The sequence below is a fragment of the Ixodes scapularis genome, unplaced genomic scaffold (assembly GCF_016920785.2).
Source record: "Ixodes scapularis isolate PalLabHiFi unplaced genomic scaffold, ASM1692078v2 PGA_scaffold5__190_contigs__length_132052651, whole genome shotgun sequence".
Classification (NCBI taxonomy): Eukaryota; Metazoa; Arthropoda; class Arachnida; order Ixodida; family Ixodidae; genus Ixodes; species Ixodes scapularis.
In genome coordinates this window covers 75,010,453-75,035,497 of record NW_024609880.1, presented here as the reverse complement: position 1 = coordinate 75,035,497, position 25,045 = coordinate 75,010,453, and the positions used below count along the sequence as shown (strand labels likewise).

Below are 25,045 nucleotides of genomic sequence, written 5' to 3'. Positions count from 1 at the left end.
GCCTCATCATTCGCTGAGCTGATTTCGTAGATTGCAGAGATTGGGTCTTTGAGTGTTTTGCAGGTAAGTATGCGCGCAGGCATTTCTTAGAGTGTGTGTGATCACGCTCCCGCCCTTAATCATGCTCACGGAGCGTGATAAAAGGTGATCAAAGAGAGACGGTTGATTGTTCCGGCAAGAGCGTATGCGGAGCACAAGTTCGTCTCCCTCTATTGTAGGAGTTGTGGTGACGTCACAACGAAGAGCTCTGATTTGCTTTGATCGAAGGATAGTGGATAAACCTTAAAGGGACACTGAAGTCAATTCTCAGATCGTCCTTTTGTGGTGACAACTCAATTTAGACGCTCTAAGCATCCTAACAAACCCGGAATCAGAATCGTGCGCAGCTTATTTCGTCGTTAAAAGCGTCTTCAAAGATCGCGGCACTTCTTTTTGGGAGGAATTTTCTTCAGAGTGATGTAATCGACGAAGGGTGCTTGTCGGCGAGTTGCAAGTGAGGGCTTCGCCGCGGAGAAAAAAAGCAGTCTTATCCTAATGTGTACAATCACACTCTTTAAAACGTGTTATAATTAAATCATACGGAATCTGCGCGTATTCTAGGACTTTCATTGGTCCACACAATGTAATCCGCAAGAAAGAAGAGTCCACATGTTTTTCTCTTGCCCTGAGATGAATAGGCGGTTTTGTAATAGAGGACTTTGAAATGTGAGACCTAACACATTTTAAACAACATAAGATCAAAAACGACCTTTTCCAAAATTGACATCAGTGCGCCTTTAAAGCAAGCTGCCTTGAGGCCTATACCCACTATCCTTCAATCAGAGCCAACAGAGCTCGGCGATCTGACGTCGCCACCAACCGCTGCAAAAAAAAAAAAAAAAAAAAAAAAAAAAAAAATAGATGAGTTTAGGTTTTGCATAGCTTCCAGCACACTCCCAGCGGATACAAAAAAATATTGCCTCCACTTTCTTCTTTTTTTTTTTTTTTGTTACGTGGTTTTTAGTCGTGCCATGCTAAAGTCGGGGATGCACATGGTTTTGGCTACTTTTCGGACCGTTTCCAACTTTGCCGGTTTTCAGGAGGGTGCAGCGTCAGCCGAGACCACCACTGAGGGACGAATTACACAGCAAGAAGCCCCGAAGCTAATAAATAAGCCACGCCCCATGTTCCTTAAGTTCTCGGGGGCTATAGAATGTAGTAAATAGCCAAAAGAACGTTGCATTTAATGAATGTAGATAACGGGGACTAACAAAACACTAAATTAAAGAAAAAAAGATAGAGATAGAAAGGTGAAAGAAATAGCGGACGGAAAAAAAATGACATAAAGAGGGAAGGTCGTGAGAGAAAGAGGAGGATAATAGGTGTATGCGTTTTCATTGGATCCTACCGAAATAAAGTCCTGCGCACGAACGTGACGTCATAGTCGCCTGTGTGACGTGCGCCTTCTATATCCGGTCCTCCTTTGTTCGCGTATCTGGACAAGGGTACAGGTGGCCCCTATTACTGATGCCACATGATATCATGGAAGATACTCCGATTTAAGCGACACGACAGATGACATCCCACGCGGATGATTTACAGTTTTAAGAAGATACCGTCGATAGCACACCCTTTCTGGTACACAGGAAAAGCGCACGAAAGGATCATAGCGCTGTCATTTGCTTCTTTCTTTGGTGAGTCAAATCTACACTCTACAAAATTTTGAGCGTCTACTTTCCCACCATGCAGTTAGGAGAACCAATCACTGCAGACTGCTTGCTCCAATGTGTTTCTTACAGATATACCTCCAGCCAAATTTTTTGATATTCACTTATTTGCCTCAAGATTAGTTGAACGCATTAATAGACTCGTCTGAACGAGTAACCTAAGGTACAAGTTGCAATATTGTTGTTTTTTCTTTGCGAAGTTATTCCATTTTTAAAGTTGGGCTTATGGAGGCTGAGAGGCTTTTATTACCAACAGTGACAACGTGTCGCCAAATGTTTTAACATGACGGCAGTACAGCTTGTTCAAGATGAGTTACAAGAAATGTGATGGTACGAAAATGTTATCTAATTATTTTGTATAGTTTACATGTACATGCCGTTCGCCTTGCTGCATCGCACGCGTGGTCCTTCAGCCGACCCATATCGACTTTTAAGGTGACTCAGTGGCTTGACTTTTCAAAGGCCAACAGTACAACGCGCCCGCAAGCCACCAAATTGACAACGCACAGCTTTCTGCGCTCTGTCAGAGGTGTATAGAAAGAGAAGTGTGGAAATATTAGTGTTCACGATGCGAAATTAACTATGGCTACGAGCGACGTACCGGAAGTGACTGAGAAGCTTTGACCGATCTTCTCAATAAAATATGAACTGAAAAAAAAAACAAAAAAACTATCTAATACAAACTGAACACTTTTATGTGAATGCGCAGCTTGATCGGCAAGGAAGTGACAATAATTAAGCTGCAGAGGACTTGCCACACGCCTGTTATTCTTGTGCTGTCAGCTACTACAGCTTATTTAGCCTATGTGTAATCGCCGTGGCTTTTTGCTGAGTAATTTTATATACAAGGTTATGTCAAAAATTATCTGCACTTTATTGTTCGAACTCATTTGCCGCAAAGTAGAGGTTGAACGAGTATACGTCGTATTTTTGCATAGTCTCCCTCTTTTTTGATGCTCTAGGTTCAGCGGTCCTCACGCGTGCGTAGTCGCCTCCACGAAAAAAAAAAAAAAAAAGGTTTTTGGTTGGTAGTTCAATCATTTACGCATCGTTTCCCGCACTAATGGGCGTACTGCTCCCTCTTTCTGCATCACTCTCATCCGGCAACTTTTTAACTTCTTGGTCCACTCATCCTCACTTCTACGCAGATGAGCACAGTTCCCGTATCGTGTTGTAAGCCTCCAACGAATTTCAGCCCTTGGCACACCTTCTGACCAGAGAAATCGGATCACTGCTCTTTGTACCACCTTAGCGGCTATGTTTACACTGAAACCGGTGCAACAAAAATGACTCTATCAAAGTCAAACTGTTATCATGTGACTATAGTAATATTAACACTAAGCATGCGCGGAAGGCAGCGTGGAAAACTTAAACGTGTGTTATAGCGAAAGTGCGGATAATCATTTTTCTGCCTCTCGTATAAAACCAAGACATTGCCGGGCGGCAGTTCTAAACCAGCGCAACCCCAGAAAAGAATCGGTTTCGGCCATCAGCATTCTCAGGTGGAGCAGAAATCTTAGTCACACGACGCTGACAGAAATGAGGAACCGAAATTTGGATATTACAAAATGATGTAGCAGGAGTGAATTCAACGGGGCGTCACAACCCCCAAAACACCTCTCATAAAGAGATATCTCGAACGGATGGCCGTATTTTTGTAAAATAAGGATGCGATTGAGTGAGATTCACGACGTCGCGTTTCCTGCAGAATAGTTGAGGAGGGGGGGGGGGGGGGGGGGGGGGGGGGCAGCCTTGCTTCCTTCCCTCTTCGCGTCCTCGCGGAGTCCAAGCGAGAAGAGGAGAAAATGAGAATGGGCGACGTCACGGGACTTTTTGGCCTTGTTCAAGCGCGCTCTTTTTTTGCAAAAATACGATTATCCGTTGGGGATATCTCTTTATAGGCGATGCTTTCGGGTTTCTAGCGTCCCGCCTAGAGCTTCTGCATTGTTTTCTGAAATCAAAATCTCGCTTCTGCATCCCTTTAGACAGCAATATTCGGGCTAAGTAGTATCATCGTCCATATTTAATGTAATTAAAGAGGTTATGAAAAAAAAAAAAAAAAATCTCATCCAGTCCGCCGACTTCGGTATGTGTAAATGTTAGAAAAAAAAAATTATTGTTCGAGCTTTAGTTAAGTCTTCAGCATATTAGACGTTAGGCGCTTAATTCGGCGTGTGGTTGGTCTGCTAATGTTTTCCGACATTGGTTTGCTCTGTCGATGAGGGACAACGCCCTGGTGACTCTCACTTGCTTGGACCTTTAGCAAGACAGCTGAGCCTGACAAATGACAGCACACCTCATCATACGACGCTGTACACTCGTGCAATGAGTTATTAATCCCACCTCTAATGTGACCTATAGCGTTTAAGAACCTGACAACAGCGTAGCTTATAAAATGAACCGGGAAGCTGGGTGACACACTTTACAGGTGGAGTAGCTAACTTTTTTTTTTTTTGAATGTGCGAACGCAATTAAAGATAGCCTAAAGCTTACAAAGCGCACCTTTTGTTTTCTTTTTCTTTTTCGCAAGGTGCTTTATTTTGCGTTGGGCAGCATAGGACGCCACAGACCATCAGAACCCATTCAAAGCTGAGTGTCACACGACCATCAGGAGATATGGAGCAAAACATGGGGGACTTACTGATCTCCGTGACAACCTCCCGGGTTGCGCTTCTTCTTTCGCGAATGCGGCCACCGGAAGTTCCGAACCGGTCATCTTGGGCCTCTGTAAAATATGTCGTGTGAAGTGTTGCAGAGGCGGGGCGGGGCGGCTGCCTGCTGAAAGATATGTTTTCTGCTCGTTCGCCGTCATTCGCCGAAGGAGTGTTTGAAAACTCTGGAGTGGACGGTCGCAGCTGCCTTTGAGAACCCGTGGTCATTTTTTACGAAAAAAAAAACAAAAAAAAACAGCGGCGCAGGAAAAAGGAACGACCCATCGAACGCCGGTCTCGCGGTCAGGCGGCGTGATGAAAAAATGTGCCTTGGCACGCCGCACGGTTGCGTCTCTGTGCCTTCGCACGCTTGGATACCGATCAAGAATGATCGCCGTGTGAACTTGCTAATTCTTCGGGAAAGTTTTGAAGCTGTCGCACGTACATGTCTTTGCTGCATACATATGGGTCGCGGAGTTCTGGACCGTCCAGTTGTTTTGGTGAGTTGCTATCACTGATCAGTGGTTGCTATCAGTAAAGAAAAAAAAAAGTTTGTAACTGTTATTATGCACTATCAACCATGGCTATGTTTGAAATCTACTCGAATGAATACGCACTGCTCACTTCTCATGGTAGCAGAAATAAAGCAATGCAGTGACGCTGAAGGGAAGGATCTTCGAACGCCACCTCATCAAACTCGTTTCTAGCCCGCGAGTGCCGCGAGTTACAAACACAGTCGTCGAAGTCAAATAAAACGTTGCTCCAGAGGCATATGCAGCTTTGCGCATTTTGCACCCGCGATTTTCCCCAGAAGGGCTAACACGGCATTGATTCTTGATCGGTATCCAAGCGCACGAAGGCGCAGAGGTGCAGCTCTTCGTCGTAACATGTTTTTTTTTTTTTTTATTACGTTGCTTGACCGCGAGACTTGCGTTAGACAAATTGTGCCTTTTTCCTGCGGTGATGAGCTTTCGAGAAAATTTCCACTGCTTCCCAAAGACAATGACGACCGTTTATACATGGTTTTTAAAATCTACTTCAGCGAATCACGGTGACGAAGCGGAAAACCTGTCTTTCAGGATGCAGCCGCCCAGTCTCCACTGTTTGTAGAGAACGGCGTTCCTGGAAGGCGTTCCTTTTAGGAGGAACGGAGGGACGCTGCCGTTCCATTTGGCATCGGTGGAACTGGAAGGGGAACTTCGTTACATTTTTACTAAAACGAGAAAAAGAACGTCGTTCCTTTTTTTTTTTCGCCCGTGGGGTAATTTTTACTTTATGTCTAAGAGAGAAATTCTAAACTATAAAAACAATACCTTTACGAAGAGAAGGATCTCGTTAACTTTTTGGTTACTTATCATCGGGTTTATTTTGTGTGGTCCTCACTTGGTAACAGTCGAGCGCAGAAGAGCTAGAGGACATCGATTCTTTTTTCAGTGCCCGAGACTTCGGTACAAAAAGCAAAACATTTAGTCGAAGGAAAATATACAGAAATAGGGACGCTTCAAAATCGGCTACTTTCTTTGCTTCCATGAATCCTCATACATCCAGAAATCTACAGCCATCACTGAACTTCCTCAAAGAGACCTACAATTACAACAAAAGAACCGGTTACCAGACATCGAACGCACACTTGTATCCCGAACATTGGTCGCTTAAAAGATACACAAAAATAACCTACATTTTTTTCTCCTTGTCCCCCACCTTTAAACTAAACAACGAATCCAGCCACTATGAAGAAGGAATTGTAGTTTTCAAGACTGACCTTCCAAAAGCCCCACCCTCTTCTTCACTTGCTTGTCTTGCGGTCAGCAACATCAAGAAGCAACTGTTGTTAGGTTCGAACAAGGGACGTTGTTACATTGAAAAGGTGTGAGGTGGTTGTAAAACGCTCGTGCAATGCGGGTAACAGAGCATTTTGCTCGCCTGAATCACTCACCACAAACATGATTAGGATTAAAAGCTGAGATTTTTAAAGGTGAATATATCGACAAATGAAATTCTGCTTCCGCTTGTTTTCTTCTCCCTGTGCCCTTCCATCACGACATTCAAGTTCGTATGTTGCCGTTTGATGGGATAAATAAAAGAAAAGAAGAAAACTTTACTCAATCTATTAAACATGGTAATCAGGAAAATGCAAATGTAACGTATATGTAAGGATATACGTTCCATTTTCTTAACTATAACGGGAACGAGTTATTTTTTTTTTTTAGATATGGAACTTGTAACGGGAACGCGTTCCAAAAATCAGAAGGAACGAAAAACGAGCTTTCGTACCTTTTTTTGAGGAATGTGTACAACACTGCTAGCCTCTTCAACACTTCACCCGGCAGATTTAAAACAGGCCCAAGATGGCCAAATCGGAATTTTCGGTGGCGGCACTTGCGCTACAGCGACCAAGCGGGGATGCGCGATCCAGAAAAGTGTCATAAAGTGCGTGAAAAAGAGTGTATAGCCTTGTGGTGGGCGGTGCGACTAATTTTGGTCGCGTTGCGCCGGACACATCCAAGTGAGCGATAGAATGCTACATTTCCTGCAATAATTTTAAATAAGAAACGAAAAAAAAAAAACACGCTGTTCTTAATGTTTTTCTTTGTCTATCGAGTCTTCCCGTTGCATTTAGCATCGCACAGCTCGTTTTCCCGGCAAAAGAATAAATAAATAATAATAAACAAATAAAATAAAAAGAAAAACAGCTGCGAGTTTTCGGGATACACTACGCCCTGCGTTTTCTTCAGCTGTAAATAGGGAGTTTTCGTGAATCGTTTTCGCCGTCCCGCAGCGCTCTCCGCAACGCGCTACGATACCCGCAACTCTAAAAAAAAAAAAAAAACCCATGTGTCGGCTTTCCCGCACAACACTCGGAGAGACAATCAGCGCAACTTACGGAGGCAGCTCAGCGAATGACGATGCCGAAACATAGGTTTAGACCAAAAGACGCAGCTGCAGTTGTGACATTAAGCAATGCAAGCGTGACGGTTGCATTGCTTTATGTCACAATTCAGACTGCGTTTTTTGGTATAAACATATGTTTCACCATCGTCATTCGCTGAGCTGCCTCCATAAGTGGCGGTGATTGGCTCTCCAAGTGTTGTGCGGGAAAGCAGACGCACGGGCTTCTTAGAGTGTACGGTCGAGGCCATCGGCGCACAGGCGCAGTAGCGGCTGCTTCGTTGCGGAGTGCTTAGCAGAGGTAGACACGCGGTCTACGAAAACACCCTGATAACCATAATGCCCACAGAAAAAGAAAAAAAAAAAAGCGGTTGCACGTTCTTTTTTTATTATTCATTTTAGTTGCAGATTGTTCGACGTAGTTAGCACAAGCACCACATTGACGCTTTCTAGCATTTACTATGTTACCATCGAAGTCGGTCGCCAAGTGTCCACTGCGGCACACCAGTGGGCTGTTACATGACTTCACACGTGTGAGGAAAACAAAAATACAGGGCAGACAAGTGAGTGCGCATTTAGGCCAACTTTGACGTACACGCACTGCACTGTGACGTGTGACACGTGCATCGACGTTCGCGGGCAGAGCCCCGCATTTTGAAACCGCCCTTCGCACTACAGTGCCAGATTTGGACAAAGCACGCGTGAAAACATCACGTGGTCGCGGTTCAGCCGTGCGCGCAAAAACGTGGACAGAAGGCTATGTTTTCGCAGGTTCAGGGAAGGAGATGTTATGTGAGCGGAAATACGCCGCGTGACGTTGGATGGTGTTACAAATCTCCCTCATCATCTGCATATTCGCGCCGATACCTTGTCGTTATCTCTACCCAGCGCTCAGCCCGAAAGCTCTGATTCTGATCGGCGACGGGGGAGGCATCAACAGCTGCCATCAAGAGTGGTGCGAGGTCTGTACGTTTTTTTTTTATGTGACGTCGTTTCTGAGGTAGCTATTGCTATCCCATAGCTGTCATCGAGGTTATATAAAAAAAAACGTATTATTATTTAAATTTTTTTGTACGTTGGTTGTTGGAAGCGACTCAACGTAATCGAAGGATATTTTTTTTTTCGTTTGTTTAAAGTGGTCGCTTTTTAAACGCGCCTGCCCGTCTACTTTGCCGAAGACTGCAAGGGCAGTCGATCATTGCAATCTACGGATGGAACTCGGCGAATTTCAAAGCCAAAACTATATCCCTAAACGTTAGGTTTGGGGTGGGATGCTGAGGAGGATCTAACGTATTGGTCTGCGTTTCATTGCAGACGCAAGTTTTATGTCTTTGTAACGTATATTCGGCTTCTTCATTCGCCTAATTCCTTCAAACATCGCAGTGATTGGCTATCTGAGTGTTCTGGTAGAATGTAGGTGCAATTTTTATATACCGTATTTGCTCGAGTAATAGCCGCACTGTTTATGAAGAAAACCTGAGGGTTCGTTTTTCCGCGGAGCACGCGGATTGCCGATCAGCGCGATCAACAGCATGATTCCAGCCGTTTACACGACAGAGATAACGTCTTCGTGCGAAGATACCATTGCATTTCTATAGAGAATCGTGTTCTCATTCTGCACTGTAAAAAAAATTTGTGCGTCTAATTTCACGCACGACACTCGGAGAGCCAATCACCACAACTTACGGAGGCAGCTCAGCGAATGACAATGCCTAAGATATGCTTAGACCAAAAAACGCAGTCTGAGTTGTGACATTAAGCAATGCAAAACGTCACGCTTGAGTTGCTTAATGTCACAACTCAAACTGCGTTTTTTGGTCTAAACATATGTTTCCGCATTGTCATTCGCTGAACTGTCTCCGTAAGTTGCGGTGATTGGCTCTCCAAGTGTATCACTGATTATCAAGAATGAACAAGCAACGAGGACTGGTTAAGCTTAGCAACAGTGGTTGCATCGCGAAAACCAACTGGAAAACGCGTATCTATTGAACGCTCTGCCTGCCCTCCGTGGGTTGTTCATTAAAGAGTTTTCGTAGAACGCGTTTCTCCATTCGCTAAAGGCTAGCCCACATGGCGCGTTTTTCAGTGCGTCTGGACGCGCGTCTCGGCTTGGCGCGCGCGCTAAGCAGGACGCGTGCGCCCAGTCAAACCACACGCAGCGCAACCGCGCAGCGCTTCGCGTCTGCGTTTCCGAAGCGTCTGCCCAACGTAATCAGACGCGCTTAAGAAACAAAAGCAAATATTAAATAGAAATCGCGCGGTAAATGATAGCTACATGCCGTAATATTTAATTTTAGTAATAGTAAGCACTCATTTTTATTACAGCAATCGCAATAAAGCTCAATTTCCCTAATTTTCATCCTTTTTTGTGCGTACGCCTCATCCACGTTTCGATACGCCATAGGCATCACCATCGCCGGCGCCAAAACATTTACAGCTGGCCGCTGGCCGCTACAGAGGTTACGTTGTTGCGGTTATTGCCGGTAGTATTAATTTTGTACCTTTGTCTCTCGGTGTCCTTGTATTCTTTACATTTGGCCTGCCAGAGTGCAGGACGCTTTTGTACTTCGCTAGGTCCTCTCTGTTCCGCTGAAGCAGCGTCAGCCTCTCCCGCGGAGCAGAGAGGATTCCCTGGACTTGTGTAAAAGGTATGATAAACTGATATCCGCGGGGGGAAGGACGTGACTACCCATGTTCGCCCTGCTGCTAGCGTTGGCGGGGCCTAAAAGCCGTTTGTATCTAAGGCCGCGAGCGTGCAAATTTTGTAAACTCCGCGCGCGCGGGTGTTTGTGTGTGCGTGCGCGCGTGCGCTCTGCCTTGGAATGGCACAGGGCTGCTACCCGTTTTTGTGTGTGTATCTTTCTGTTTTGAGTGTTTTTATTTATTTCCCTTTCCCGTATCCCTTTCCCTTCTTGGCGGCGGGCTAGCAGGCCCACCTGCGTAAGGGTCTCAACCTTTTTGCCTAGCCTCGCACGCTGCCGAGTGGGTATCGCAATATGTGCAAATAAAAAGTATTATTATTATTATCGCCTTTGTCGCGAGGTCCGTGGCGAAAACTATAGTCCTACAGTGGCGAAAACAGTGGAGAAAATTCAAAGTCTCCTTGCAACTAGTGAACACGGCGGTTCATTGGTTGTTGCCTTCTGGACGCAGCGCGAGACGCGACGCGTGGACGCAAAATATCTGGCTCCTCCAGATACGCCGGAATGCGCCAAAAAACGCTGCGTTTCGTCCCGGCGCCGGAAGTGACGTCAAAGCGCAGGCGCAGACGCGGAGAAAAGCGCACCATGTGGGCTAGCCTTAAGCCCTTCGCAACGAAGAAGCCGCTTCTGCGCCTGCGTGCCGATGGCCTTGACTGTAGACTTTCGGGTATCGCAGCCGGTTGGCAGAGAGCGTTGCGGGACAGCGAAAACGAGCTACGAAAACTTCCTTTTGTCTTTTCGCGTACGTATCGAAACCGCACTAGCACGAACTCCCTTTTGAAAATTAGGAACACGTAACTTTGACTCCGCAAAAGGATCGAAAATGAACCGAAAGGGAATCGAAGCGCGTCAGCAAAAAAATACGGCCTCTGGAGACAATCACAATGAACGGAAGTGTCTATCGTTCAGGAATCCGCATATAAAGAGGGCATATATTCTCGTCCCGCCATCAACACATTTCAGCAGCTAACTCGTTCGGCCCTTGCATGAGCTGTTACCCAAAGCGCCGCTTGAAGCGGTGATTGAGAAAAAGGAACCCTCGAAAGTTCACTGAAACTACTTTGCACGCACGCAATCACACACACGCACAGGAACGCGCACGCGCACGCGCACGCGCACACACACACACATACACACACATACACATACACACACATACACACACGCACGCACGCACGCACGCACGCACACATACACACACACACACACACAAGTAACTCCGTATAAGCCGACACATTTGTTCTTGTCCACTACTTCGTGTTTGTCCTCTGTGTTTGCCCATACTAGCTTACTCAGCACCATGAACCAACTAGCCCAACGATAAGTCTTGCTAAACTCAAACAAGTTAGCTAAAAAATAAATTAGTTAAGGGGCTTACGTTAATAAGGGTATTTTAACGTAAAAGGGACAGGATATGGTTCGGTACATCACTATAATTAGAGTTAACATCCACAAAGGGCCTGGGGACAAACATGTTTACTACGCTGTCGTGGATTTCCCTAATTCGTTACCTGCGTATATGATGACTTGCGTAGCATTCCAAGTAGAGAAATACACGGTGCGCTTTGACGGCTACCTTCGAAGCTACATGCGCGGTTACACAGTGTATTGACGCACTTAACAACATCCAACCACCATTGTTTCGTTCACTTTCAGGAAGGTGAACGGAAGAAAAGCTCGGCATGGACGCCGTGGAACTGCCAACATCGGAGGAACTCTTGGTGCGCTTCACTGGTTACGACTATGCCGTGTTCGTCATCGCACTGGCGCTGTCCGGTGCCATCGGACTCTACAACGCCATCAAGGGCAGTCCCGGCGAAACCCTGCCCGAGATGCTGACGGGCAACAAGGAACTGCCCGTGTGGCCGGTGGGCACGTCCCTCATGGCAAGCTTCATCTCCGCCGCCTTCCTGCTGGGCAACGCCACGGAGATTTACGCCAACGGGACCATGTACTTCATGACCGTCATCTCCTACTTCATCACCATCCCCGTCACGGCGCATCTGTACATGCCCATTTTCTACAATCTTCCCATCGTCACGGCCTACGAGGTTAGTGCTCTAACGTTTCGCCTGTACTTAAATGTGTAAGGTTACGCTGAAGGTCGATATCTAGGGTTGCCTAGACAGCTTTCGGTGGACACCATATTAAAACCGATCTAAACCGATCTTCCGTGACGCTATCTTGATCTGTGCCTCGGAAGAATTGATTTCGTGGTTGAGGTTTGCCTTGAACTGTCTTGTACACGTTGTCGAAAAAAGTAACCGCGGGTGCAGTTGCAATTACTCTCGCTCAAAATTCTTAATTAGATTAGACAATCATGAGACTTTAAACAAAAAGCAATGTGGCATAGCCTGGAAATGTAACTTTTCCATTTTTTGTTTGTTGCATGGCTATTGCGGTTTTGTTTGGTGGGTATAATATAGAGAAATGGCTTAGAAGTGTCGTAATAGCTTTAGTAAAAAAATCGCGGAGTAAAGAGCCATTCCTACTCCCTCTTGAGCCGCACAATTTCATTGCTCATCTACCATAGAAAAGACACTGTCGCTGCAGACATAATAACAGAAGTGTCTGAGGACAGATATCCAGCACTTGCTTCTTACACGTGTATGCTTCGAGCAGGTGGTTTTTATTACCAATGTGACAAGACAAAAAGATGAGATTTCCTTCAGAAAGTGTCAGCAGGCTGTGTTTTGTATGACGTATTAACGGTGTGACCTCGGCTTTATGCGCGAGTGGATGGCTTTAGTGAGAGTTCTTGCTGCACGAGCAATCGTGCGTTGTGGAGCGTTCTCGTGTAAAGTGCTCCGGTAGAGTACATATATGTGCAACTTCGATCGTGGAATTTTCGTGCACCCTTCTTTTTTTGTGAAAGTTTTCGCGTACGTCTACATAAATCACCTGAATAAAGCAACGACGTATATAACGTACAAACGAGACAACACACCTCCCCATCTGCCTTGAGGGCGCGACAGAGCAGCATTCTTGCAGATTCCGTGGTCGGTTTTGCACAGAAGACTTCTGCGAAGAAAATAAACTGACCGTGCTGGACTGAATTAACACGCGTTACGTGTTCCGCGCGAAAAAAAGTTTTTTTTTTTTTTTTTTTTAAATGCTACACGTCATTTAATTGTTTTCACAGTCACGTAGATTTCATTCCTTGATATTCATCTTGCCTTGTAATTTATCAACTGGGAAGGAGGTTGATCTAAACTTGCTTCCTTTTATGTAGTTTGCAAATTATAAAAAGTCGCGGCCTCCTTTGTATTTTTTGGATTTGTAGTCCGCACTGCTCGTAGCTTTTCAAGTTACTAATTTTAACCTTCATTTCGTTTTTTAATAATGAACTAATAACTTTACCAGTAAGTGACGCGCGCTTTTCTGCAGTCACAAAAATGGAGGCGTCATATCTTGAAGCTCGAGGTGGAAACGAGATGGGCCAGAGGAGATGCAAAAAGATAAACTATTTCTAGTAATATGACAACTTTAAAAGTAAACAAATAATTCAAATAATTGAATTAGAAAAATAACAAATTGGCAACAAGTAAATCAATTACGTGTGATGCTTACTGTACAAGTTTGGCACTGAGTAAAAAAGTTAATGTTTTATCCTTGCTTTCAGTACCTGGAATTAAGGTTCAATCGCACCTTGAGGATCATAGCTGTGATACTTTACACTATTCAAATGGTAAGACATATTACTTCAGTTATTTTTTTTTAAATATTGGCTATAGAAGCATGCAACTACTATCCGTGTTATATCTTTTTTGTAAATATAAACGAAAATATGCATTTGGTTTTTCCGTTCCAAAGTATTGTGTATATATTACGGTAAAGTCTTTTGCTCATAACTCTGCGGTTGTTTAGGGAAAAACCATTGTGCAGTATATACCTTTTGTACGATGGCTTTTTACGTCTTTTTACAAACTGCTTGAACTAGAAGTTTACGATCAGGCGCTAGAGTAATATAATCATAGCTATGATTATGATCATGAGTGTTCGAATAACTTAAAAAAAGGAATGGGCGTATTCAAACGCTGAGGGACGCTGAATGGGAATGTTACGGTTTTCTTTGAGTCGTCTTCTAACATTTAATAGAGTAGTCGAACAGCTAACGTTTTCCAACAAACATAGCTCCGAAAGCTCAATAAATAAATTTCAACTGAGCACGAATAAAACAATGAGATATCACCACGACACGAAATGCTTCATAAAGTATAAACAGAATGTTGATCGCAGCTTACCGGTTAACTCGGGAAATACAACGATTTATCATCTCCGCGATATTTGTCATTGAATCCGAGCGTCATTGTTTTTCATCAGGCCCTCTACCTGGCAGTCTCGCTATACGCTCCAGCACTTGCCCTGTCCAAAGGTGACCATATTCTCCTATTAATATGTTTTTCCGGCAATGCATAATATTAGTATTATTATTTATTTTATTTATTTATTTATACATACTGCAGCCCCACTGGGGCTATGGCAGGAGTGGGAGGTAAACACAGATGGTCCGGACATCACTGTGGACCACTGTCAACGGCACACAGAAATTCATCTGGTTGTAGTGATCGGATGTTTCCTGGTAATAAATTCCAGCGTTCAATGGTGTGAGGAAAAAAACTGTATTTAAACATATCAGTACGAGGATGAAAAGGTAAAATGTTTAATTCATGGTGGCTCCTAGTTGCAGTTGGCTCGAGAAACTTTATGTAGTTATGTAATGAGTCAAAACGTGATGAGTTAAGCATGAAATACAGAGACTTTAGGCGCTCGATACCACGACGCTCAGAAAGAAGTCTTAGACCTAACACGGAAAGATTAGAAGAAGGAGAAAAGTTTCTGTCATACCGACGACAAATAAAACGTACCGATTTCTTTTGTACTGATTCGACCTTTTTTATATCGGACTCTTTGTAGGGAAACCAAATAATAGAACCATATTCGAGGATTGGGCGAATCAAAGTTTTGTAAGTTAAAAGCTTAGTATCTTGTGGTGCCACACGTAAGGTACGCCGCAGGTATCCAAGTCTTTTAAGAGATTTGTTACATGTCGTATCAATGTGCTTAGACCAAGATAAAGCAGGCGTGAAAAGGAGGCCAAGATATTTATATTCAAAAACTCTTTCTAGGCATAACCCGTCAAATGAATAATTAAACACAGAAGCTGATGAACGCCTAGAAAAGGTCATAAAAACCGTTTTACTAAAATTCAGGTTCATTTGCCAGGTTTTACACCACGTACAAAAATTCACGAAAGAATTGTTAAGAGTTATATGGTCATCTGAGGAGTTTATCACATGATATAGTACGCAGTCGTCAGCGTAAAGTCGGACCTTAGTGGAAATACAGCGTGGCAAATCATTGATATATAACAAGAAAAGTAGCGGTCCAAGAACTGACCCTTGTGGAACACCTGATGATACGTCAACTGTACTAGACTTGGATGAGTTAAAGTAGACAAACTGAGACCGTTGGGAAAGAAAACTGGATATCCAGTTCACAAGGTGATGATTATTTAGAATTAGGTTAAGCTTGTGTAGGAGTTTAGAATGAGGAACGGTGTCGAAAGCCTTTGACAAATCTATAAATATCGCATCAACTTGGTTACCGATGTCAAGAGACAGACCGATATCATGAACAAACTCTGTTTGTTCATGATATCGGTCTGTTCATGATATTATACGTCATTATGTCGCGGTCCCGCTAATATGTGTGTTTCTTTGGGTTTCAGTGATTGGGATGCCACTCTGGGCTGCTGTGGCGGTTATCGGAATCATCTGCACAATTTACACGAGCATCGTGAGTGCTTCTTTTCTCAGAACCTCTACATATAAAAAAAAAAAAAAAAAAAAAAAAAAAAAACATATTATTGTTAAAACATTTTAACACCACGATGTCCGTGTAACATCGCGTTTTGAGTAGTAACACATAATTGTTATTCTGTCATGGTGTTAATCAATCTTAAACTCTTAGAAAAAAAAAAAAAAACGAGTTTAGCGAATGCAGTAGGAAACGAAGAAACAAAACGCGACAAGCTCGGACATGACGTTTAAGTCTGTTACATTCATTACAGACGTTCGTAAAGCTCCAATTATAAAAAAAATGCAATACACATTTCATATACTCTGTTTCATATTAAGTCTGACCACAGCTGACGCTACGATCGAATGCGGACCGCAAGTTCGTCTGCTTCGTTTGCAGGGGTGGCGATGACGTCAGAACACCGACTTTTTATTGGCTCTGATTGGAAGAATGGTGGCAAGGCAGGGCATTGAGATCTACCCACTATCCTTTCGATCAGAGCCAATCAGAGCTTGGCGTCGTTCTGACGTCAGCCACACCCCTGCGCAAGAAGCAGACACGGCGCAGGCATATACCGCCAAGTTTTAGCAGACGATTTAAAGACGAACTTGCGCTCCGCATAGTCACTGAAGACTTAAGTGATGCGTAGAGTGTGGCGAATCTCGAGCATCTTATTATTGCACTCTAGCCAATGACAGCGCCGCACTAGTCGACGAGAACGCCTAAAAATCAATCACAAAAAAAAAAAAAAAAAAACACAAAAAAAAAAAAAAAAAGAAGCGCGAATGACTATTTTTTACGTCCTGCGTTTGGTAAGACGTCGGTGACCGTACTCTTCTTTTCAAGAGCTCCTAATTGCACGGTACAAGCTATACGAGGAATTCCGAGGACATTTGCCAGAGCTCCTTCATGACAAAAGCATATGGAGATATCGAAGAGCATTACATGATATAAGTTGAAGTTTGATCTTTGTTTCATACGCAGGGTGGCATCAAGGCTGTCGTGTTCACAGACACATTCCAGTGCGTGATCATGTTCCTCGCCTTCATCGTCATCGTCGCTGTTGGCTTCGATCAAGTCGGAGGTTTCAACAACGCCTGGGAAATAACCAAGCAAGGAATGCGCGTCGAGTTCAATAAGTGAGTGGACGCTCTTACCAACCCCGTTTCTCATCGGCAAAAATTCTTTGGAATCAGCGAATTCCATCGTAATCAGCCTCACTTTAATCAGAATCATCATAATAGTTTGTTTATTGTGTGTTCGTATGAACGATTAATTGCCTGGATTATTATGACACACGCAAATATAATCACAGAGATCCGTCGGTGGCACGCCGTGCTGCAGCCTTTACATATTTGGTTGCCAGGCAACTCACTACCGCGTTGGTCCCATTTCTTCGAGATGCACATTCCGCGCTATTCAAGGTGGACGACAAAGACTGGTAGAGTTTTGAAAAAAAAAAAAATAAAAAATCTATGGGATAGATCTAGATAAGTTGGACATTGAGAAAACTGTCATCCGTGTTATTTCGAGATAACACATTTAGTCCAGCATTGAGGGCGTTTATTAATTTGTTTTTGATAATCCAGTTCAACATATATTGGAGTAAGGCCGCCTAAGAAACAATATTTTAGCTTCTTAATTAAGACGTCACAAGGGTTAAGGAAGTCCTCCTGCGGTCACTGACAGGACATCATATATCCATATATCGAAAAAATGAAACATAAATATAAATTAAAAACATGGCGAAACAATATAGTGATTTAGCAAAGTGAAGATTGTTACTACATATGCCAACGTAAAAGCTTCTTTTTTTTTTCTTGTGTGCTTTTTAGCGTCAAAAGTCCCCTGAACGAACGCCACACTCTTTGGGGGCTTGCCATTGGCGGTTGTTTTACGGCAACTGCGAGCTACGCCACCAACCAAATGATGGTCTTGCGCTACTTGACCGTCAAGACCGTTAAAAGAGCAAAGATGTAAGTTTTCTTTTTGTTATTATCGTGTTCACTTTTAGGAAACGAGTTGTAAACTTTAATATGGAAACACACGAAAATTATTTAAAGGTTGTTTTTTCTTTTCAATCTTACGTTTTGGCTACTTAGGTACACACTGTATTAATAGTTTGGTGCCTCAGAAATTAGAGAAAGATTTCAGCTTATTGACTCAATGAATAACGAAACGGATTTTGAAATACGACTAAAAGAGGTTAAAATTCTCACCGCTCTAATCTTGGAACGGTCAAGCACCCGATACAGCAGTGTGTTATTACAGTACATTAAAATTACAATGAGTCTTTATTGGGGACCTATTAAGATCATCCCATTTTTTCATCTCAGGTGCCATTAGCTTACTGAATAGCATTTTTCTGACGAGTAAGACTAAAATAATATTTATTTGCTCTACTTTTGATTGCTTTTTGTGTCTAAAATTACTCTCCTATTCTTAAATTAGTACATAAGATAATCTTGCTGCATATCAGACTTTCTGTTTGTCTTAATGTTAATGTTAATAAACTAACATTTATTAGACCGCTTTTTAAGCTAGATTTTCATATTATTAAAAATCAATATTTTCAATAAAAAAAAAAAAAACTGGTTCCCTGACAGCGCTCGTTTTAATCAAGTAAACGTTCCAGGGACCACAAAACAAGTTCGCTCAATTTCGTTTCCTTCGTTCGCACAGTGTCGTTTACCTGAACCTGCCCTACCTGTGCCTCATCCTGCTTTTGAGTTGTCTGGCTGGGATCATGGTTTACGCAAAATACGCCACCTGTGATCCCCTCCTAGCCAAACGAATCGACACTTCTGACCAGGTAAAGTCATGTACCTGATGCGCGTTAGCTAATGCTACTTTGTGCACGATGCGTACAAAAACACTAAACTCCCTCGCCCCATATAAAACAAAAGGGTATTTTTAAGGCACCTGTATAGAACAGGTATATCACAAAATGAACTTTCTCCCAAAACACTTTTGTTTTCACAGTAGTTGCGTGGAAAGACTAATTTTGAGAAAAGCGACGTGGTTGTATATCGTGCTTTTATTTCTGGACAATATGCCAAAACAGAAGTACATTTCATAATCGTTCATCAGGACAGCAACATCCAAGCATTTTATACGTTTGTCTTAAATCTCAATGGTTTCTTTCTCCACACCTTTTTTGTTGAACACGCGGAAGGCAAATGCTTGTGTGTATACACAACGCAGTGTTAGAAACCCTTTCGTACGATACAAACTTCGCACCGCTTCAGCGTGACTTGGAAAATGACAAAAAGTTATGGCCCCAGCCAGCCAATCACGGTGTTGGAGCAAAGCACGCGACAACGTCCTATAGGCGTTTACCGTGGAGAGCTTCCCTCTTTCGCTGCATGGCTAACAAGGGACATAGCTGTCGCCCTTTGCCAAGTTATAACGAAGCGGTGCAAAGTGTGTATGCGACAAAGATAAATTTCCTGTGTTGCAGACATTTATTTCGGGTTTTAACAACCCAGACGAAATACTTATCGTATTTTTTATTTGTCTGTTCGAATTGCAGGTGCTTCCTTACTTTGTGATGGACGCTCTTGGTCATATCAACGGCGTTCCTGGCGTTTTCGTGGCAGGAATTTTTATGGCGTCATTGAGGTGCGTGCAACAATTGTGCGCAGTCTTTCTAAAGTTGCATAAAAGTGAGCATTTTTAGTTTACTGTCTTTTCTTCGTCCTATCTTTTTCAGTTCAGTATCCTCAGGCGTCAACGCGTTGGCCTCCGTATTTTACGTTGATGTTGTCGCCGTTTGCAAGCCAGGAATCAGCGTAGAGACGGGATCAAAAATAATGATTGGTTTAGGTGAGATGGAGTTTCGGACTACTCTTTATTCGTTCCTTGTTCAGATTCCGCACATTAGTAGAACATTTACATGTTCCTCTTCTTTATATATTTTTAGGTGTATTTTTTGGAATGCTCTCGATTGCACTGGTCGCCGTGGCTCAACAACTAGGGAATGTTCTTGAGGTAAGAAGAAAAAACAGTATTCAAGACACTCTATTTCTCATACTTTGACGGTTGATATTGTGAATTTATGCAAATGAGTGAATCCAAGAAAATAAAAACAAAGCTGCTAGACCGAGTTTATATAAATAAAACAGGTCAATAATTAAACATGAATGTTGATGCCTCTTCTGATCAAAAAGTTTTGCTAGTTTTACATACACGTTATTATTTTTTTTGGCTTTATAGTCTTTCTGATACATTCTAAGAGTAGTTCCTGGGTATTTAGTATAATTATTAATTAAAACATTACGGTTATAATGCTCATTTATTACCGGCGTAATAAACACGAGGTATTTTAGAAGGATAGCGTATGTGCCTGTATGTGTGCAATCCGCCACGGTGGTACAGGACATAAAAACTGCATACTTTTATTCGTTTTATTTTTATAGATTTTTTCTATCGCATGAAGTCAGGACGGTATCGCTATGATACCACTCCCGGCAATAAAATCAACGTCATAGTTAGTACAAACATACAAGATGGCAACAATATTTCACAATATAGTTCAGTGCTCATAAATTTGCTCTCATAATTTTGTTTGAACAACTTGCGTATGTTTACGGTTGAATATAGGATCCTAAACAGAATACTTATAATTCAGCTATCAAAGTTCACTACATTTTCCGATTTAGAAAAGTAGTTACAATTCAACTTCACGTCGTGTTCAGACCAGGAGTGGTTAATATGGCGTTTTTACGTTCGTCTCCAGGCAACAACAGCCATCAACAGCAGCATTGGCGGTCCTCTTCTCGGTCTTTTCACAATGGGAATGTTTATCCCGCACGTCAATTCAAAGGTAAAGCCTCACACAACGTTCGTTGCGATGCATGACCTCGTAGATATGTCGTCCCACGCTACCACTCTGCAAACTTCGCACTAAGTGATTAAGGGGGGCGCTATCCAAGAAATCAAAAACGTTCTGTTGTTTCACGGTGGGTAGATTCATGTAATTTCAGCGCTCTCCGAGATCAAGAACATGTTACCCCAAAAGCTTCACTCCCGTGGTGATGTCAATGTTGGTATAGTGACCGACAACATAAAAAAAAGCAGGGCGGGGTTCGTTAAGTTCAAGCGCTTTCTGATTCGAGCTTCGATCTTCTTATCGGCTAATCTCACAATTTCATGCTCTACGAAGCGATAATAAGAGTTTCAGAACTCATTATGCCCCGCCGTCTAAAAAAGGTATGTGAATTGGGTTTTCTGCGGGACACGAAGACAGCGAGTCACTACGTACAGCAGAAGGTCCCCAGCAGGTGACGAAGCTCAAGATATGATTATGATTATCTAAAAAAAAAAAAAAAATACAATGGGCGCAGAGATTACGAGCGAGTAAAACGTCATGCTCATTGTCTCTGCACATTTGTCAGCTTTTATCGTATTTTGAGCTTCGTCATTTGCTGGGATCTACTGCTCCCTGTGACCGGCTGTCTACGTGTCCTGCAAAAAAGCAAATTCACGGAATTTTTTTAGAGTGTCCGTTTTTTAATTTGTTAGTGGCTACAATGATTGGATCATCCGATCGCACGCCGGCAGTTCAATTCCGGCCTTACCGATCTTGTTTTCTGCCGTCCAGGGAGCGCTGCTTGGCGTGCTGTCGTCGCTTGCCATCACTCTCTGGATCAGCATCGGCTCCATGACGGCCGCCGTTCCGTACCCCTCTCCACCGGTCTCGATGGACGGCTGCATGAGCTTGTACATGAATGTCACCAATACCTCCACCTACATGCCCCCCGTCAAGGACCTCCGACCTTGGCCGTACGTTCTCTCAAGACTGATCCTCCGTCCTTCAAAAAGCAGCGCGTAGATTGGTGCTAAGCTCTTGGATCTTAATTAACATTAGTGAATAACTTACGTACTTTGCCGAGTCGGGACAACGCCTTCAATAGTTACGGACATTTTAAGAAACGCACTGCGCGGTATATTATGGTGACTCTTCGTACTCCGTGATTTGTTCTTCAGCTTTCATATCGGCTAATATTTCAATCTTATTGGACGCAAAGCGATAGCAAGATGACTCCTCGCGCCCGGCGTTTTAAGCCGTCAGCGGCTATAAATAGCGAGATCGTAATGTTCTTTTCTAGAATGTACTAGGTAAGGTGCAGTCACAGTAACGTTTTACAAGCTTAACAACTGCGAAGGAACTTCGAGATACGACCGCTGCAGTTGCCGTGGAGACCGGACGTTGAGCCGCTTGATTGCAGTGGCAGGTCTCTATAATTTTAGGACCCGAGATCTCGCAACGTATAGTCCAACGTAGTCAAACGGTATCGTGTATAGAGGCCTTTATGCTTAAGGTAAGGTGCATTCTTGGAGTATTCGGTTCTAACATACTGCTGAAAAAAACAACAAAAAAAACGGTATTTCGAGTTAAACACGTGCAAGTCTTCGAGGGGGGGGGGGGGGGGGGGGAGTTGTGGCAAGTGCCACCTATATAAATATGTCTGACACTCGTACTGTTATCTTTGAGCTCAGTGCCACTTTCCGAAAGAACTTTGCCGAACCGAGCTCCTCAAACCGTAATAGCGAACTACAGGAGAAATGACAAATATTGGCATGCCTAACGACATGCGCACGTGTTTCTGTGCATCTCTACTCTGCGTCAGCTTCTTTGCTCGGGAAGGTGGACGCTATTACCATAAATGTTTTTTGTTTTTTTTTACTTGCAGAATTGGTGACGAGCCGCTCAGGGTCTATGAGCTGTCGTACCTCTGGCAAACGTTATTGGCCTTCCTCGTTGCCTTCGTTGTTGGGATTCCCGTCAGCTTCTTGACAAGTAAGACCTTTTGCCACAGTTAGACGTTCACCTCAAACCAAAGGGCTTTCTTGTTATTTACGAAACGTCCACGAACCAGTGCTTGGCATTATTCAATCTTATGCATATTCCTGTTCACTGTCGTAATGAACTAGCATAAAATCGGTAATATATTTTTAATTATATCGAATATATAAGAGCTAGACGCCTATATGTTACTCGTCTTGTGCCACGGGGCCCGTGTAAACGCGATTTTAATCAGCATGCGACACACGTTTTGTCATGTATACAATGTCCTCAGATCTTGAGAATACATCGAAGGTCACTAAATCATTTAGGAGCCTGCATAAAGACGAGGAACTATTGTTTGTATAATATATACGTTGTAAACTTTGAGGAATAAAAAACAGAATAATAAAAATTTTATTAAATAACCCAAAAAGTTCGTTACGGTCTCGAACAATGTGTCATGAATGTACCGGGTGTCTCAGCGAAGGCTTTAAAAAATCCCTAAAAATAGGGTGGTTAAGAAGAAAGTAATTCTTTTCGGGAACAAACTGCCAGCCACGACGGACGTCAAAGACAACAAGGAACATACTAATTAGCAAAAAAATTAACTCAATTTAATTATTACCGCTTTAATTAGTAAAAATAAACACATGGTTCCAATGAAAAACTCGCTAAGCATCATAGAAAACCACTAAATTGAATTATTTTAGAAAGATATAACGCAAAAAAGGGGGGGGGGGGGGGGTGTTTAGATAAAGGCGGTAGGTCATGCCTATTTTGTTTTCAATTAATTTCTTTTTATATGAGGAAGCAAAATATTACAAAATTACCAACAAAAAATTGGCTACAAGTAGTTTGATAACTTGATTACTTGTAGGTCTGGACGCAACTTAGTTCGTACTCAATTTGAAACATGATCAGGAATTTGCTCTTTCTGGACCTTGCCTGTGATGGTTGCTCAGGGGTATCATGAAGCCAACTCAGATCAACAATTTTTTCTTTTTCGCAGCACCAACCAGACCTGAAACTCTTAATCCGAAGCTAATCTGTTTCTTCGTCGATATCCTGTTTTGGTATCTGCCGGAGAGGTGGAGGCGGCCATTCCGGTTCAACGTTGGAAGAGAATACGTGAGCTTGTTTTTCCTTACTCCTGTCAGAGTTTTCGCACTGAATGACTGTAAAGCCTGTTTTTGTGCAGTCTTTATTTTTACAGTTGTCTTTTACTTATTTACATTAAAGTTACCACAATCCCCTAGATTTAAACTTGCATATTTCTTTATGTTTTATCAATCTATTAGTGCGATACTAGTATGCTTGTTCTCTCTGATCATTCAGTTATCAGTTCTAGCTTGATAATTTCCTCCCATAAAAATAGTCTTTAACTCTCCCTTTGACAACATGTCTTACTTTTCGTTCATTTTATTATATATATATTTTTTTACTCTTTCCTACTTCGTTTTGTGTTCTCCTCATATCTCGCTTTATTGCCCTTGGCAGAATACTACAGTTAACGCTCAGCCTCAATTCCTTTTTTTTATATTAATCCAGTATCCCTTCTTGTTCCTTCATATACCTATCAATTTTGTGTCCACGGACATTGTGTAGTCACTCATAGTACTGGAACGTCAAAGAGGAGCTTTTTAGCTCTTCTAACTCCATCACGAGCACTGTTTTTGTGAATAGCCTCTTGACGTCCCTGGGATGCTGGAAGAACGTGCCACGCCAGAAAATAGGCACTCGATAAGTTCTTGATAGAGGAAAAAAAAACAACTGAAAACCATTCCTGTCGTTCCAGCTCTGTCATTGACTATAGACACTATCTATGCCTTTTAGCTCGCAATTCCGCACGCCTTCCCAAACAAACTGTAGCGGAGAAGTTGAAGGAAAATTGAATTCTCGATATCTTGTTTGCTTCTCTCAAAAAATCGCACATCATTTTATTTATTTTTTATTTTTTTTAGGTGGAACCTACCCCAAGTAGTGTCCCTGCCATATCGAACGGAAAACTTGACAACGACGTCACCGTCAAGAAGGATCCTGACCTGTTTGGTCCCAACGTGAGCGTGATTCACAGGCTCACCGATCAACTCTTCCCAACTCCGGAGTTCCACGGAATTCAGGGTCTCGGCTATCAAAGGAAGCGAACAACCGATGACTACTTCATTCATTTATAGCAGAAAGGTTTCGGTATCCCAGAGTACAAAATGACGTAAAACGGGCGCACTTACCAGTCAATTTGCTGCTTACGAAAGCGCTCTGTAGAGCTGCTGTTTTGTGATCGTCGAGAAGATGGGTGCTCCGGCTCAGCCGATAAGCCCTCCTTGTCTACTGCCAGAAAACAGGACGTTGCACTAGTCTTAGCATGACCTAGGACATTATAGGGTGCCTTCATGTGCCTTCATGAAGGCTCCCTAGGACATTATACTTGTAAAAACTGGTTTACAGATTTGCATTTCAGTGTGCTTGAGTGCTTTGCGTTTTCTTTTAACCACTTACGACGAGGGA

The 25,045-nt window shown here is 42.9% G+C and overlaps 1 protein-coding gene across 1 annotated transcript; it reads left to right on the top strand.

Moving 5' to 3' along the window:
- Window positions 1-11,630: 11,630 nt before the first annotated feature.
- LOC8036869 (sodium-coupled monocarboxylate transporter 1) lies at window positions 11,631-24,714 on the top strand. Its single transcript, XM_029966266.4, has 15 exons — window positions 11,631-11,999; window positions 13,571-13,636; window positions 14,272-14,323; window positions 15,680-15,747; window positions 16,735-16,889; window positions 17,586-17,726; window positions 18,433-18,562; window positions 19,283-19,371; window positions 19,463-19,575; window positions 19,673-19,740; window positions 20,489-20,575; window positions 21,353-21,534; window positions 22,446-22,552; window positions 23,550-23,668; window positions 24,502-24,714. Exons 1-15 carry the CDS (start codon window positions 11,631-11,633, stop codon window positions 24,712-24,714), a joined length of 1,959 nt encoding a protein of 652 aa, XP_029822126.3.
- Window positions 24,715-25,045: the final 331 nt, after the last annotated feature.

What these genes read in the sequence shown, in the direction of transcription:
- LOC8036869 (XM_029966266.4), top strand. Translation starts at nt 11,631, where the DNA reads ATGGACGCCGTGGAACTGCCAACATCGGAGGAACTCTTGGTGCGCTTC. An exon ending in TACTTTACACTATTCAAATG is followed by an intron (nt 13,637 to 14,271) that starts GTAAGACATATT and finishes GTTTTTCATCAG; the next exon opens with GCCCTCTACCTGGCAGTCTC. An exon ending in AAGGACCTCCGACCTTGGCC is followed by an intron (nt 21,535 to 22,445) that starts GTACGTTCTCTC and finishes TTTTACTTGCAG; the next exon opens with AATTGGTGACGAGCCGCTCA.